At 35.6% G+C, this 16,914-nt stretch overlaps 1 protein-coding gene across 1 annotated transcript in view; it reads left to right on the forward strand.

Annotated features, from left to right (window-relative positions):
- The window catches only part of LOC140159523 (uncharacterized), a 37,841-nt gene that overhangs the window by 18,857 nt on the left and 2,070 nt on the right, over positions 1-16,914 (forward strand). Inside the window, 18 exon segments of the mRNA XM_072183015.1 lie at positions 376-489; positions 953-1,066; positions 1,607-1,717; positions 2,426-2,539; positions 3,363-3,476; positions 3,927-4,040; positions 5,183-5,296; positions 7,153-7,266; positions 7,741-7,854; positions 8,816-8,929; positions 9,770-9,883; positions 10,439-10,552; positions 11,202-11,312; positions 11,649-11,762; positions 12,544-12,657; positions 13,622-13,735; positions 14,574-14,705; positions 15,381-15,579. Of these exon segments, the coding sequence (XP_072039116.1) occupies positions 376-489; positions 953-1,066; positions 1,607-1,717; positions 2,426-2,539; positions 3,363-3,476; positions 3,927-4,040; positions 5,183-5,296; positions 7,153-7,266; positions 7,741-7,854; positions 8,816-8,929; positions 9,770-9,883; positions 10,439-10,552; positions 11,202-11,312; positions 11,649-11,762; positions 12,544-12,657; positions 13,622-13,735; positions 14,574-14,705; positions 15,381-15,579 (2,149 nt within the window).

The following is a 16,914-nucleotide window of genomic DNA, read 5'->3' on the forward strand; positions in this document are numbered from 1 at the left end:
TCAATTGACCGTCGGCTTTTCCTCCCTGCTACATACACTTTAAGAATATATCATTAGATTTATATAATTTACTTCGAGGACTGTTATATATCAAAATTTTGAAAAATATCACATTTTTATAATTTGTCATAAAATTTGTATTATATTGTGATTTTTAAAAAATGAAAATTATTTGATATCAGAAAGACATGCTTCGTATTCAGAATGCAATTCGATAGGTCTGAGGTGCTCTCATGTCCCACAAAAAATACTATCGAAACGCAATAAACGCTCATTTTGGATCCCTTAATCTGTGTCTCATCTAAGAACACTTGTAGTTATTGTGTTAATTTAGCTTTACAGACAATTATCCAATTTAATTCAATTTTTTTACAGACATTAATGAATGCGGTAGCTTGCCTTGTCTTAATGGTGGACGTTGTGTAGATGGAGTCAATGGATATGAATGTCAATGTTCTGCTGGCTATACCGGTGTTATGTGTGAAACTAGTAAGTATATTTCTTTTGTAGACATTAAAGTAGTATAGCACCTTTCTTAGAATGAAATGTGAAGCAAATCTACCCCGTCAATTATGTTTATTTATTAAATGTGTATAACATAGAAATGCATTCTATTTCTTAGCACAAAGACCCAGTTATAAATTTTATAAGGATATGTCTTCTTAGCACTGCAAAATGTGTTTGTCATGACTTCACCATATGAATCTGTTGTTAAGAAGAGGTGCTGGTGAGGATACAGTTTAGGATACAGAGAAGACAATCAGTATCTCATTATTATTCAAAACAAAAACATTTATTGTTCCACCATAATGAGACAGCATACACTAAGATAGACTAAGAAAGCATTAAGCAAACACAGTTTGTTTTGATGATAGTTCAATTATAGAAGGTGTAATAAAGGAGTTAAATATATAATAATAATGAGATGATTGATGAACTTTGTTATTTCCAGACATTAATGAGTGTGCCAGTAGCCCATGCCAGAATGGAGGTACATGTAATGATGGCATCAATGGATATACATGCCAATGTGTACAAGGATGGACTGGATCTAACTGTGAAACAAGTAAGGGAAAACAAACAACAAAATGAGGGTAGTTCAAACACATCATTACATTCCAAAAGTATACAAAAACGATATTTACTTCGCACTGTATAGTCGTGCGGAAGATTATGCTCATTCAACTGTGAAATGGGCCTTGATGCACATTGGAATATGAGAAAAACAAAAAAATAGCTCCAAAATCTCTGTGTAGAAGCTACAGAAGCATAAATTGCTCATTTTCATAATAAGGAACAATGTTAGTAAGAGCCAACACCCTTAATATCAATTTAGTTGAGAGCGTTATTTAGTTCAATGTATTATATTTATTGCACAACATTTAAAACATCAAGAGACCTGTTGTGAAAAAGGTTGGTCATGAACAAGCAAGTAGACCCAGAGACAGGGCAATGCAGCTGTAGCTCTTTCACTAAGGCCTTTTAATCCAGAATGGTATCAGTAAAACAAAAGAGGGTCTAAGAAGACCAAACAAATGCCTTTGTGAGTAGGCCTTTTTCCAATCATATCATAATCAAAATTGTGCCTTCAAAATTTTGTTTCCAGATATTGCCTGTCAGTCCAACCCATGCCAGAACTCAGGAACCTGCTTCACAACCCTACAGGGATACAGGTGTCTGTGTGCTTCTGGATTCACTGGTGTCAACTGCGAAACCAGTAAGTATTTGAACTGGTGACTTGGTTTCAGATCAACAGAAGGTTTTCTGGAAGTGTTGTACGGCACTTCTTCTTTGACATAAAACAGAGATGGTAGTAATATGGTAGAGCTTCTGGAGATGGCCTATAACAGAGAATTGTGGCATGACATGATCGCAAATGTCCTAGGATATGGCACCTAGAGAGAGAGAGAGAGTAATATATCCTTCCTTTTGGCTACCATCTAAAGCTCAAGATATCCTGAAATGTACATTCTGCTGCATATATGTGATCACCTGTCCTGGTGATTTCATTTGGAATATTGGATTACTGGATTATATCAATAAGCCAAATCGGCATTGGAAGTTTGCAATGCATTGTGGGACAGTTTTGCTGTTTTGGGACACTTTGACCTCTGACCTATCGGGAAAATTAAGAAAAATTGTTTTTTAAATAATAATTTAAAATGTTTTTCAAGAATAACAAATAAACTTTAAAAACTTGGTTATTGTATAAATTAATTATTTTAATATTTGTAATGATAACATGATTACAATAATAAGTTAGTTATTAATAATTGCAGCTATTTTCCCGATATGTCAGAGGTCAAAGTGTCCCGAAACTGCTCTCAAAAACCGGAAGTTACAATGGCGATTGGGCTTATTACTTTGGATCAGATACCTGATATGTTATTCTTTTCCTTTCTCTCTCCTTGTCTTTTGTATATAGATATCGATGAATGCCAAAGTGGACCATGCCAGAATGGAGGTCAATGTATTGATGGAATCAATGGCTACACATGTCAATGTGAACCAGGGTGGACTGGTACCAACTGTGATATCAGTAAGTTGTTGTGGCTAAGAGAACCTTCTCCTCATCCTATATTGTTGTTACACCATATTCCTACATAATTGGTACCCTCTAATTAGCACATTTTGGACTAATTCTTAAACTTTGATTTCTATATTGTAACACCATTTCGAATTTTTTAACATCCAGGTTTAAAGATATATTTATAACAAGTAGGCCTTAAAAAGTTACTTAATGCCTAAGGCACACACATATCATATATGATAAAGCTTTGATGTTTGGACCATAAGGAATATGTACCAATGTAATCTGTGTTGGCTTCTTAAACCAATATGGTAACATAGGATACCCACATTTTGTTTTCAAAATTCTGATTTTTACACAATTACAGCTCAGCAAACACAAAACATTTTCAAACACATTTGTTAGAAAATGTGTTCAGAAAAGGGTTAGAAAATGTTGCCATAAAATATTTAAAAGTTGGGTTCAAGGGTGTATTGAGTATAAAATGTTTTAACAACATTTAAAAACATTTTTTTAAACTTGCTGATAAAATGTTTTGTAAAAATGTTTGCAAAAGATTTGAAAATAATATTTTGACCAATTGTGAGATCTGAGATTTTAAATAAAATTATACAATACAAGATTAATTCAATGATCGCAAAATATAACTCAAACTTGCATATGGCTGAAATGTCTCATTACTCATGCAAATCATGGACTTATATAAATGGATGTCCATGCGTATATTATGCATATTTATGTTATTCTGCACATTGAAGCACCATTGGAGTTTAGGGTCTAAATGGTCAGGTAACTTCACTACATTGTCTCATAATGCCTGTGTTACTTGCAGATATCAATGAATGTAACTCACAGCCTTGTCGCAATGGAGGAAACTGTGTGGATGGCATCAATGCCTATGCATGTGTCTGTACATCTGGTTGGACAGGAACTAACTGTGACATTAGTAAGTCAAAATTGAATGAACACACTCTACCATTGTTTATTGTTTACTGTGTCCCTTAACCTCCTTGTTGTTGTGTTGTCATAGATGACTGATGGGGACTTTTTCATTTGTCACACTGTGTTGATTCATTTGCCTTTCCCAGTTAACTGCTAAAGAAATGCTATGTGGGGGTAGTGGGGACCATGTTTATTATAATCTTGTGATGAGTAATCAATATGCCTATTAAAACAATACAATCAGCACATGATCAGGGGCACAATGGTGGTAATCTTAAGGAGACAAACTTGCTACTGGACGAATCCAAGAAAGATGTATTGGGCCTCTGTTGGATAAATTAGTTTCTCCCATTTTAGTTTTGGGCCTTACTAATTTGGAGATTGGGCAAGATGCTTGTCTGACCATTACCACAAGTTACAGAAAGCAAATTTATATTACATGATTTCATTACAGATATTGATGAGTGTCAATCACGACCCTGTCAGAATGGTGGGCGATGTGTAGATGCTGTTGATAGCTACAGCTGTGTCTGTCAACCTGGATGGACTGGAACCAACTGTGAAACAAGTAAGAACATTCTAGTCTGGTTGTATAATTTGTATTGAGCCCATAGCAGATTGCAAATTTCAGTTAACAACAAATGTGGGTGTATATTGGGTGTATGGTAGGCATAATTATGTGTACGCTCTGTGTGATTAACTTTACCCGTTGGATTCGATACCAGCAAAATACCTACCAATGTCACTATTGAACTTTAGTTGAACCAAAGCATAGTAATGTTGCTTTGTATCCACATCTGCTATCATGATGGTTAGGCAATTTCTGAAAAGAAGTTTGATAGGATATGAAACCTCACTGTTATAATAATAGTAAGTTTTGGATTTTGAGAACTTTTACAACACCTATTTGCAGCAAAGACCTTTACAACACCTATTTGCAGCAAAGACCTTTCGCACTGCCTGATTTGGTGCAGTTTACGGCCAAGTTGGCTAATTGAATTGCGTCATCATCACATCAGCACCTCATTTGCCGATCAATCTGCTTAGCATCGCATGATGCAAGCCCGACCAGTTTTTTTTACATGATTGGTCGGCCAGTGCAAAAGGTCTTTGCAAACTGTAATGAATCTACAAAAATCTTATAAACCTTTTCACAGATTTAGTATAGTATGGTTGTTAGAAATGTTGTAGAGAGAATGTTGGTGGGAGTAGTGTGCATGTGAATTATTTGAGTTAAAAACAATTACCATATATCAATTCAAAGGACTTGTTTTACGCTGTGTAATTGTGAGCATTTCCCTGAATTATTTTAGATGTTATGTAAAAGGTAATGATGATTATGATTTGGTTAAATTGGGAATTTTTAGTATGTTAAAATTACCCAAGATGAAAGTATTGCTCATAATTGATGCTATTGCTGCATTATGTGATAATATAATATGATTCTCTTACCTGATATTGATTTTATGAGTAATAGAGGCCATCAGCCTTTTCCCCGGGATCCGCCATCTTGTGGGTACTGCCGCTCTGCATGTCATGCGTTAGACATTACACCCCCTATGCGGAAGTCGCAGCGCGTGATACACCTCTTCAGTCAAGCGTCAACACAATGATCTTAGCAACAAGGCACTCCGTACCTACAAGATGTCGGCGTCACAATGACTACCTCTATTGTGTGAATAAATAAATAATCAATGCTTTTGTTTTCAGATATTGATGAATGTTTCTCTAGACCTTGTCAGAACGGTGGTACTTGCCAGGATGGTATTAGTCGATACATGTGCATCTGTGCCCCAGGATGGACTGGAACCAACTGCCAACAGAGTAAGTCTTTTTACGTGTCTTTTTTTCTTTATTTGTCTAAGAAAACAAGAAGTTTACGATGGAGGTTTTACACCATGATTATCTATCATTTGTATCCATCTTGGAGCATACCCATGTACAGAGAAGCATATACAGTGTAAGAGGCAGTCTACTCAAGTGATAGTTCTGCAAAGGTTCCAGCTGCATCATACACCCATATGTTGCTTCCCGCCAAAATCCGGCCCTGATTTGGTAAAACGATCTAACTTGAAATTTGGACATTTTGAAATAAATCCATATCATGGGTAATGTGAGGGCGCTCTTTCCATTGGTGACATCCTCAAATCACCATCATGCCACCAAATAATGAGATTTTTATGTTTTCTAAGACATTAGATCTGTTTAATAATTTATTTTATTCAAAAAGAAAAACGGTAAGTGTTCAAACTTTAAAGCTCTTTTTCTCGAAACAGCGATTTTATTTTCAAGTTAGATCATTTTACCAAATCAGGGCCAAGCTGTATGCATGCCGAGTGTACCACAATGGACACAAATTAGACCTGTACGCTTTTGCACCATTTTGGACTTTACGGACTTAAACACTTTATGTGCCCACTTGCAGTGCACATGTTGCATGAAATGTTTAGTAAGATCTAAATGAAAAAAACAACACCAAACCTAGCCTCCATGGCATAGAGTTGGAATTTTGGAATGGTTGTGACATTATCCCTTTTTTTTTTTTTTTCTGATTTGCAACATTGACAGCATGGAAAATAACATAGCAAAAGTAAGGGCCCATTGAAATGACTTCATCAAAGCACCAATGACATTATTAGGTCATATACTGGTACATAATGTTGTATTTTAACATATGAGAATATTATATGAATATGAAAGGTGATATATTTGTAGTTCATTAGACACACTAATGTGTGAGAGTAATAGTGTTATTTTGGGCCACTTTTTGTGACAGTATTTGTCAGCATTTATATGTCCATAAAAGCTAGGAGTTGGTACTGTTACTAGATTTGACAGGTTGATATTTAATGAAAAAACTGCTGAAACTTTCAACTCACAACCATTGTGAAATATAATGCATCCTTTGTCAGCCATTTAGTATGACCTCTTTTATCTAGGGCATCTTCAAGTTAGGGCTTACTGATATTATGTAAGCTGTACCTATCTACAATCTGTGTACAGTAACATCTAAACCTACCTTCATAGATTTCACCTTTAATACATACTACGCCCTCATGGCACTACGAGTTCGTTCATAAAATAAGTTCTGATAAATATCTTGGATAAATTGATAGGTATTGCTTATGTAAAATCAAGTCATAAATTGAGGGTGCCGTAGATAAATGTGGTTGTCACACATAGGCGATAAACAGCTAGCTGTGCAGCATTCAAGTAATTAATCATAGATTTGACTACTATTACTGCTGATTTTAATATCATTCTAAAAGCATCAAAACTCAAAGCTACAAAAGCGAAGAAATAACATCTATTTTAAGGTGACTATTTCTGACAATCATGCGCTGAAAAAACTTTTCACATTTCACCTTTGTACAAGTGTTGAATTTGCATGCACCAGTAAGCATCCTCACATACTGATAGTTGCAATTGGTGAGGCTGATTAATGATTGTGCTCAAGGCCTATCCCAACACAGCTGAGAAGGCTGGAAGCGGATTAAGAAATAGGAAAATATCTACTGGTTAAAATCAGATCTTCAATTCACATGTACAGAATATTTCTTTGGCAAGTATCCCAACAGATGTCTTATAGGATTGCGAATTTATTTTTTTAAATTATGATATTTTGCCTCATTCTGGTAGGAAACCATGTTAAACAATAATACATACATTTTAATTTGTAGATGTGAATGAATGTAATAGCCGCCCATGTTTGAATGGAGGACAATGTGAAGATCAAGTTAATGGCTACACCTGCAGATGTCAAGCTGGATGGACTGGTCTTAACTGTGAAATAAGTAAGATTTCTTGTTTTTTATTTTCATTTGGTTGTGGAAACATATATGAGTTCATGTAATACATGCATTAATACAATATGTGGACATGTAGGTTAGGAAAGGAGGAAATAAGGAATGGACATGAAGAAAAAAAATGAAAGAAAAAAACTGTTTTAAGGAAGATATTGGACCAGTTCAATATAGGAATTCTATTCTAAAATAATTAAGCGGTGATTCTCAAATTATATTTTAAAGTATGAAATTTTGTGATTTTGTTTTTATATTTTGAATTACCAATCATGGGCGTGTATTTTTATTTTGCAGATATTTTCATACCAGCAAATAGCATATAAAATGTTATAGCCCTTGAAGTGACAATTCATTTTTGCTAAAAAAAATTAAGTAATTAAGAATATTCATATAAAGAGAATTAATTTCCTCGCATATCAATTTTGATAAGTTAATGTACCAATACAATAATTGTTTGATTTTCAGATATTGATGAGTGTGCACCTGGTCCATGTCAGAATGGTGGTCAGTGTACAGATTTGATCAATGCATACAGGTGTAACTGTGCTGCAGGATTCACAGGAATGAATTGTGAACAGAGTAAGTATGTGGGTCATGGCTGGCTACAGTTTTGAGCATAAATACAGAAGCACAGTTCTATGCTTGCAATGAATTGTGTTTACATTTTTATTATCAATCAGTCAATTTATTTTATTTATCTATACATCGTGGAACAATAAACAATGGAAGTAGCAAAACATTAAGGATTAGGCTTCCAAATCCCATGGTGTGCCAGGAAGTGTTGCCAACTCATGGGGATGGACGGGACTGTTTAATAGTTTTGGTCAGTTCTATTATAGTTTCCATTTTGATAGGGAAACAGTGATGTAGAGCCCAGGATGTCAACCTGAACATCCTCCTGGGAAGTTTATATATCATTAAATTGAGAAATTTGACTTAGTGAACATGGTCAGCAAGCTTTAAAATATTGGATTTGAATTTGCTGATTATAATTATATATCTATCAGACAGCTCAAATAATTGTTCTATGGTTTTATTTGATGGTGGGAATCAAAGTTCTATGTGTTTACATTTTTATTATCAATCAGTCAATTTATTTATTTATCCATACATCATGGAACAATATACAATAGTAAGGGTTAGGCTTCCAAATCCCATGGTCCACCAGGTAGTGTTGCCAACCCATGGGGATGGACGGGACTGTTTAATAGTTTTGGTCAATTCTATTATAGTTTCCATTTTGATAGGGAAACAGTGATGTAGGGCCCAGGATGTCAACCTGAACATCCTCCTGTGAAGTTTATATATCATTAAATTGAGAAATTTGACTTACTGAACATGGTCAGCAAGCTTTAAAATATTGAATTTGAAATTGCTGATTATAATTATGTATCTATCAGACAGCTCAAATAATTGTTCTATGGTTTTATTTGATGGTGGTAATCCATTTAAAATCTGTGTAAAATGTAATCTAGCATCAGTACTGCATGGACTTAACTCTAATTATTAATAATATTTTATTATATGAACTGATTTTCAGATATCAATGAATGCCGCTCACAACCTTGCCGTAATAATGGTGAATGTATTGATGAGGTCAATGGCTACAGATGTGTATGTCCAACTGGATACACTGGAAATAACTGTGAAAGGAGTAAGTTTGCATTCTAATTTTGCTTCATGAACAAGGAATGCTGACCCATAGATTTGTACAAATACATGTGTTGGGGTATTTTTTAAAGAATGTGTGTAATTTGTATGTATATTAAGGTGAGAGGTACCTATGTACATGAAACATGTCACAAGAAAATCCACAGTGTAAGATGTGTTGAAAAGAGCCAAAGAGATTAAACCCAAAGAGTACTGACTCTCAATTACCTGTGTGTAACACTATGGTAAATCTGTTGGCTGAAGCCCCAAATTGAATGATAATTTGCATATTTCAGATTAAGTGTTACAAAGATTTGCACACTCGGCGCATAGTACAAATTTTGGGACAACGCGATATATGCAGATATATGCAGAATGCAAACAACCATGCACTTTGATTTGAAGTTTGCCGGGCGCATAGTGATATTTCAGTGGAGAAAATATACGATTTGCCATCCATGAGCAACATGCAAATATGGTGATATTGGTACTCTTTGGTTCTACCACATTGACTGTAATCCATCCAGAGTACATGATGCATTAATATATTGTTGAAATTAATTAGCTTGAATTGGTAAAATTAGCCTTTTTGAGGTATGGTGGAATGGGTAAAGTCTTGAAATTTGCCGGGTTTTACACATATTAAAGACTGCCCTCCTATTGTGTACGCCATATCTCAAAAAGGCTAATGGGTTCATAATATATGCGAGTAGTTTATGTGATAATCATTTTACACATCTTCATTTATGGGAAGGTGATTTTGTGTTAGAACAACAACTGCATCATTCTGATGTATGTTAAAGTAAAAGAACATTGATTTATCATGTTAATAACTCTCTTGTAGATATTGATGAGTGCTCTAGCCAGCCATGCCTGAATGGAGGCCGATGTGATGACGGAGTTGATGGTTATGAATGCGACTGTCTCCCAGGATGGACCGGTATCAACTGTGAAATTGGTAAGAGTCACCCAACTCTCTATAGAAGAGGAGAAGAAGTTGTTGTGTAGAATCTGCCATCATTTAAATTTTATGATAAATGGGATATAAAGCATCTACCAGAAACATTGGAATTGAAATTCATTGCTGTGTGTCTAGAGATCAGAAAGTGTTGTTTTTAATGTCTTGTTCCCCTTGCTGAAGAATTACTGAGCTAGGGCCCAAGTGATAGCAACAAGAGCAATTATAAGCCTATGTCATTTTTAAACATGCTAAGTGTCACTGTTACAGAAATCCATCTACAGTACTGTCTTTTTCATGTGTCTCTTATGTGATATGGTTAATTGGGTTTCCATGTTATTGATGCCTTCACTGCTTTGGCAATCATATTTGGTTATGATGGTTACTGGAAATCGAAACTAGTAACTAGAACAAAATCTTTTATTAAATTATTTTGTTATTAGACCTACTTGTTTATTTTCATTTCATACACAAAAACAATGTTAACTTTCATTTGCAGTGGTAGTTAAATTACTTAAATAATTGTGGTATTTCTGTGTTTATTATTATTATCAGATATCAACGAATGTGCTAGCCAGCCATGCCGCAATGCAGGAACATGTATTGATCAGGTTAATGGTTACACTTGTCAGTGTGCTCAGGGATGGGGAGGAACCAACTGTGAAGAAAGTAAGTCAGACAGTCAAGTTCGTCGAATACCAAACTTATTTGCTTCGCTTTTCTCGTAATGTTTTAACTGTAATAATAGATTAAGTTTTACTACAGCTTTATAATATTATACCCAAAAGATGCTTATGAATTTCAGCTAAGGTGCAGAGTAGATTGTCCAATGTGTATTTCATGCAAATGTTGTATGACATGCATGAGCTGAATGCCCTCCAAGAACAATGTATTACCCATTGGAAATAAGCTTATGCCTCTTGATAAGGTTAATGGGCTATCCTGGTATTGTCAGCTTTTTGTAGTGTTCAGTGGTTCATTATAATTGATGAATATGTTTCCTTTGCTATATTCTTGTTGATAGTGCCAAATAAATAAACAAAGGTGTGTGATTTAGTCAAGTCAGTGCACATAGAACAGATAGATTATTGTCAATAAGATACACATGTAGCCTGTACCTCTATGGTTACAGCCATATCAATTGTTACCATTATTAAAATTAGTGTATTGCATGGACATGCACCTGATTAAATATTGTTCTTGCATACTCTAGATATCCTCCTGAATCGTATTTTGATATGTGGTGCAATTTTGTATATTCCTAAAGACAACAAATTCTAATTGTGCTAATTTTTGTTTCTCTTCATTTCTTACTTAGACATCTCATGCCAGTCCAACCCCTGCTTGAATAATGGAGAATGTATACAAGCTGTTATTGGTTACTTCTGTATATGTCCTGAGGGATTCACTGGTGTACACTGTGAAGAAAGTAAGTAAACCCTCATCTTACCAACTCTCTAGCAAGCAAACAAGAATTCTACACAAGATCTAACTGTTGATAATTGAAGCCATGTCTGGTGTAATTCACAAAGTGTCAATTATTCAACAAGCACTTTGTTATGAATGTCTGGAGCAGTCCTTCTTGATCCTCAGCAGTGCTCCCAAGTAGACCATCAACCCCGGGCTACAAACCAGTCTATATGAAGGAAAAAATATCTGTAACTTGCACCGGTCTACTTGTCTTTCAAATAAATCTTAATGGCAGGCAAATAATGGTATTTCTCCAGTGATTTTGTATAAATTACATAATATTTTCCCTCCTCAGATATCATGGAATGTGGCAGTTCACCTTGTCAGAACGGTGGTCAATGTAGTGATAATGTAGCTGGCTATGTATGTGTATGCAGCCCAGAGTGGACTGGAACTCACTGTGAAACTTGTAAGTTATTAGATACTCTTTAATGTAATGATTTATGTTGGAGAAACTGCTGCAAAGTCTGGACAAAGTGTCAAATAAAATTTAATATCCATTAAAATTAACAACTGCTCACCATTACAAGTAGGTCCTTGATCATGTTGAGAAAAATATGGAGTGTGTTCTCATTTGGCAGGAAATACCAACACACATACACACACCCATAACATGTTCCTGGTATCAAAATCCTTAAACCAAGGATGTAATTAACTTTTACTATCTGACTGAATACAACTGGTCAGACTGTAGTGAACCTGTGAACCATGGACCTGTCATAGCCTTTCAAATGCATTTGTATGCTATCAGCAATCCATTGTAACTATAAAAAAGCAAGACAATCAATCACTAGGATGCACAACATGCTCACCCATCAGGGCACAGTTCTTTAACCCCAATACATGTGTACATTCATTGAATGACCTTTGAAAATTTGTTAAACTCATACTCTGTATTTGTAGGTCATATTTTGCACTATGGTTGTGTAATTGAGATTATTGAACTATGCCATTAGGATGAGATCATTGTGGTCCATAGTGAGTTCCCCATTACAGGTGCATTCTCATTTGATAGTTACAAATCAAGTGTGTGTCCTCGTTGCCACCGTAACAAACACACCCCACCAACACATACAATATTCATGTATAGAGGGTGCCTTGGCCTACATTATTATAGATAAAGGTAAAATTAAATTGATTTCAAATTAAATTTGTTGTCAAGTAACATTTCTTTTTTCCTTTTGACATAGCTCTCAACGCTTGCATGAATGTACCATGTGAAAACGCCGGCACATGTGTGAACAGTGGAATCTCCTATCAATGTATTTGTGCACAAGGATACACTGGCCAAGACTGTGAAATTGGTAAGTTGTGAAATACAGAGATGTAAATCTTCAGGAAATTGTCTGATTTCAGGAAATTTTGCTTGGATCTTCCCTGTACAAAGTATAAGGAAATATACATTTTCAGGAAATATTAAAGCAGTTCAGGAAATTATGTCACTGTTTGTTTTCATCCCTGCAACAAATAATTACAAAATGGGGAAGTTTGTTTGTTGGATCTGCTTTCCACAACAGAAATAGTAGTAAGAAAAAAGAAGAAAGACTTCAGAAATTCTTCACATCAGTAGAGGTTTGGGGGTGGGAAAGGTTTGTCTTCTTCAACAATTACAAGTAGTGGAAATCATCATTTTTACCCAGCATCATTGTTGGTCGAAGCAGCCAAAAAGATTGATTTTCATTGTCTAAATCAATATATTATTGAAAACACCTTGACGTTCTGCAGAAGTTCAGTCTACAAATCATATACTTTGAACACTTGCTTGATTTATTGTTGTTAATGAGTTATGCTCGTTTTACAAAGGTGATGTGGTTTCAGCCCTATTTACAATATAACTCAAGAACCACAGGACCTACAAAACTACATCTGTGATATTTGAACTATGAAATGATCAATGCAATTTTTGCCAAAGCTCACTACCATTCGCAGGGTTCTCTCGGTCGGACATCCAGGAACATTGTCCCCTTTGCACAAGCGTGCACATAGCAACCAGCTCAAGGAAGGGGAATTGCACATGCGCACACTGGTTTTACAAGGCTTTTTCCACTGTGTGACGTCAGCCCGACCAAGAGAATGCTGCAAACAACCAAATCGCAACAGTTGAAAATAGTTACTAACCTTAACATGCCTGTCATGATGATAGGAATATCAAACAACTGAGAATTTGACAGTTAATTATTATACCCTGCATATATTTCTGAAAGTGATTATGACTTGATGTTGTTTTAAATGGTACCATATTTTTTTTCCCTTGACTTATTCTTTCAGATATTAATGAATGTGCAAGCTTGCCATGCCAAAATGGTGGCAGATGTATCAATGAGGTAGGATCCTACAGTTGTGAGTGTGCTGAACCATATGCAGGCACAAACTGTGATCAATGTAAGTATAAGCTATCAACATTGCAGCTACAAATTTGTTTCACTATGGCTACATCATAATTGAGATAATCTGAAGAAAGCTAAATTTGTTTACAAAAGATAAAAAAATAGTTTCGGGTCCAAAGGCATAGCCAGGATTTTCCAGGGAAGGTCACTTTCAAGAGGGAGAATAATCACAAAAATGGTCAAAAAAGGCATATAAATCTAAAATATGGAGGAAGGGGGTGCAGTTACCCCCTGGCTATGCCACTGTTCAGGTACCATTGACACATATTACTTGATTGAATGATGAAGAATTAGTCCTCTTTTAAAATACCTTCCCCATAAAAATGGTATCAAAGTATGAGTATGAGGTACCAAAGCCTGTGTTAAAATTGTTCACAGATTTCTGATATGGCTATGATTCCAATATGGCTATGCAGTAGTGTAACTAGACTTATGCAATCGAGGGGCAGCTGGGGGATATCTACCGGTGGAATGGGGGTCAACAATCAACATACTGACCCTCCATTAAAGCATACACAAAATGGGTTGTAATGGGGCCCTTACCCCCGCTGGTTACATGTGAAAGGTGAACCAGTTGTAAATATGATCTTGTATACATGCACATCACTCTGACAGCACAGCAATATAAGGAAAACATCTTTAAGAAACTAGCTTTGCTCCAGTCCTAGAAGTGATTAATGAGCTATTATTATAGTAGTAGTGTTTTCATTGCTCAGTACCTGTATCTTGATATTGAAACAAGCAGGGCCAATTTAATATCGTAATAAACTATGGTAAGCCACCGTTTTTCATGTAATATTGTAATAATTTGCTTCTGATTTTCTTCCCCATAGTGCAATTATGTACATCTTTGGAAGGTACCTGGTATAATGATCTTAATGACATGGTCACCATCACAAAAACCTCTACTGGAATGATCCTTGGACAATACTCTACATATGAAGATCGTAGCACTCAGCGCATGAGTAAGTAGCAAACACACTGAAAGGGCTTTTATTGTTTAGACCATCTTAAAGTGATAAGTTTTTTCAATGATTGTCTGAAATTGAAACCTAAATGTGAAATGCATATCATGATAGTTTTGGTTTTTTTTTGGTAATTTGTTTTAAAGTAACATGACAGCTTTGGGACAAAATTGGTTACATGTCTGTTAGGAATGTTCAAAGGTGGCAAATATGTCACAGCTACACACTAACCAGCACTGTTGTGTTGAAACATATACATTAAGGACAGAAAACAAGTTACAAAATGTCTAAGGTATACAAATTTTCACTTTATAAAACCCCAAAACAACAACAGAGGTCTTGAAAAAGAGCAAAATGTGTGTGCAAGCTTTGAGACAAAACAACTGTTTCAGGTGGCCTTATTCTTATTTCTGTTAAGAAATCTTTTACATCATGTACATATCATGTTCAAAGTTGTTGAATAATGCTAATTTTTTGCTTGTGCTTGATTTACAAATGAAATAAAGCGAAATGAGCTGATATTTGTCAAAATGATATTTTAAGATACAGTCAAAGTCAGTGTAAACTTTTCTGTTCCCCTTCTGTGGGTTTCAAATTTCTCAATCTTACATAAATAATGCACATACAAGAAACGAGGGATGGTATTTAATGAGTTTCATCACATCTGTTTCACAGTTCCAACCATCATGGTGGGTTATGCTAGCAACAATCTGGAACGTCCAACTTTCGGTTTCACTGTGGTTCAGAACAATGGAGATTCAACCACTAGCTGGACTGGTCAATGCCATTGGTGTGATGGAGAAGAAGTCCTGCTGACCACTTGGATTCGTACCGACGAGGTCAACCACTGCTGGGAAATGAAATACACCAACAGGTACATATTATAGTGTATTTTAAGCCATATTATAACATTTGCTGATGAGGACGCCCTCTATATTAATTTTTCAAAAATTCTGTTTTTTACACGATTGTTATGAACTTTAGTACACTAACATATCCTGCAAAAATCAAGACTACAGGTGCTGTAGTTTTGTCAAAATTCAAGATTTTGAATAAATCGCAGGAACCGTTGTTTTATTATTACGATGGAAATATTAGTCGAACAAGTACATGATGTCATGCGGGCAGTCGTGGCATATCAAAACAGCCGACATGACTTGCGTTTGAATGAGTGGCTCGCGTTGGCGACATTATGCGCTGGTATTAAATAGCAATTTTCTTTGTATTGCCTCGTCTGATTGGGCTCAAAATAAAAGAGGACATATCTGACAGTGAAAACTAACATTTTATACTAAAAAAATACAATTCTATTTCTTATGGAAATGTTATAATAAATATGGCTTTAAATAGACAAATACCAGATTACTATTAATAAAGCATAACCTGAGAAGCACCCTATGCCATGTAGGTAGGGGTTGCATATAAGGAGTCTGCGCATCCTGAGACTCCTTATTTTTTAATTTAGCCATTTTGGACTTCTTTAAATCACAAGTTGAAAGTAACCAAAGGGTCAGGTAAAAACTGTATGGACTCCTTAATTTTATGATGCACAGAGGCATAAATCAGTATCAGTGGTGTAGCTGGGATTTTTCCAGGGGGGCAAGTCTGTATGGGGCGGGGGCCCAAATCCACCAAGTTTTTTTTTCGGTGGTTTGAAAAAGTGAGGAGCAAAAAAAAAAAAGGAATTTATTATTTAATACAAGGGATAGCAACTTCATTTTGATATAATATAGTTCCATTTTTTTAACAACATTTTAAAATTGTTCAAATTCTATCCGCACCTTATATCGTTGGCCTATGGATTCTCTCTTTCTCTTCCCCTTTTTTCCATCTCTCTCACTCATTCATTATTTTGCCCTGCGCTAGGGGGGGCGGGGGTCCAAATGGGGCGGGGGCCCAAATAGGCATTGCCAGGGGGGCAATTGCCCCCCCTGCCCGGCAGCTATGCCACTGATCAGTATAAGAATCATCGATTAAAAATAAAAAAATAAAAAGATAAGTAAATCTTCCGAATCGCCATAGGCGAACGACACTAATAATTTCACTGGAATATTTGACAAGTTCCAAAGTTTAGAATTTCAAACAGATGGACTCCTTAAATTCTCATTGTACCCCTTAAATGTTGGTTTTGCAGGTACCAAAGGGTCCAGAAAAATTAAATTGGACCCCTTGTTATTTTGTGCTCGCGCTACCCCTGCATGTAGAAAGA

The sequence above is a fragment of the Amphiura filiformis genome, chromosome 1, assembly GCF_039555335.1.
Source record: "Amphiura filiformis chromosome 1, Afil_fr2py, whole genome shotgun sequence".
Classification (NCBI taxonomy): domain Eukaryota; kingdom Metazoa; phylum Echinodermata; class Ophiuroidea; order Amphilepidida; family Amphiuridae; genus Amphiura; species Amphiura filiformis.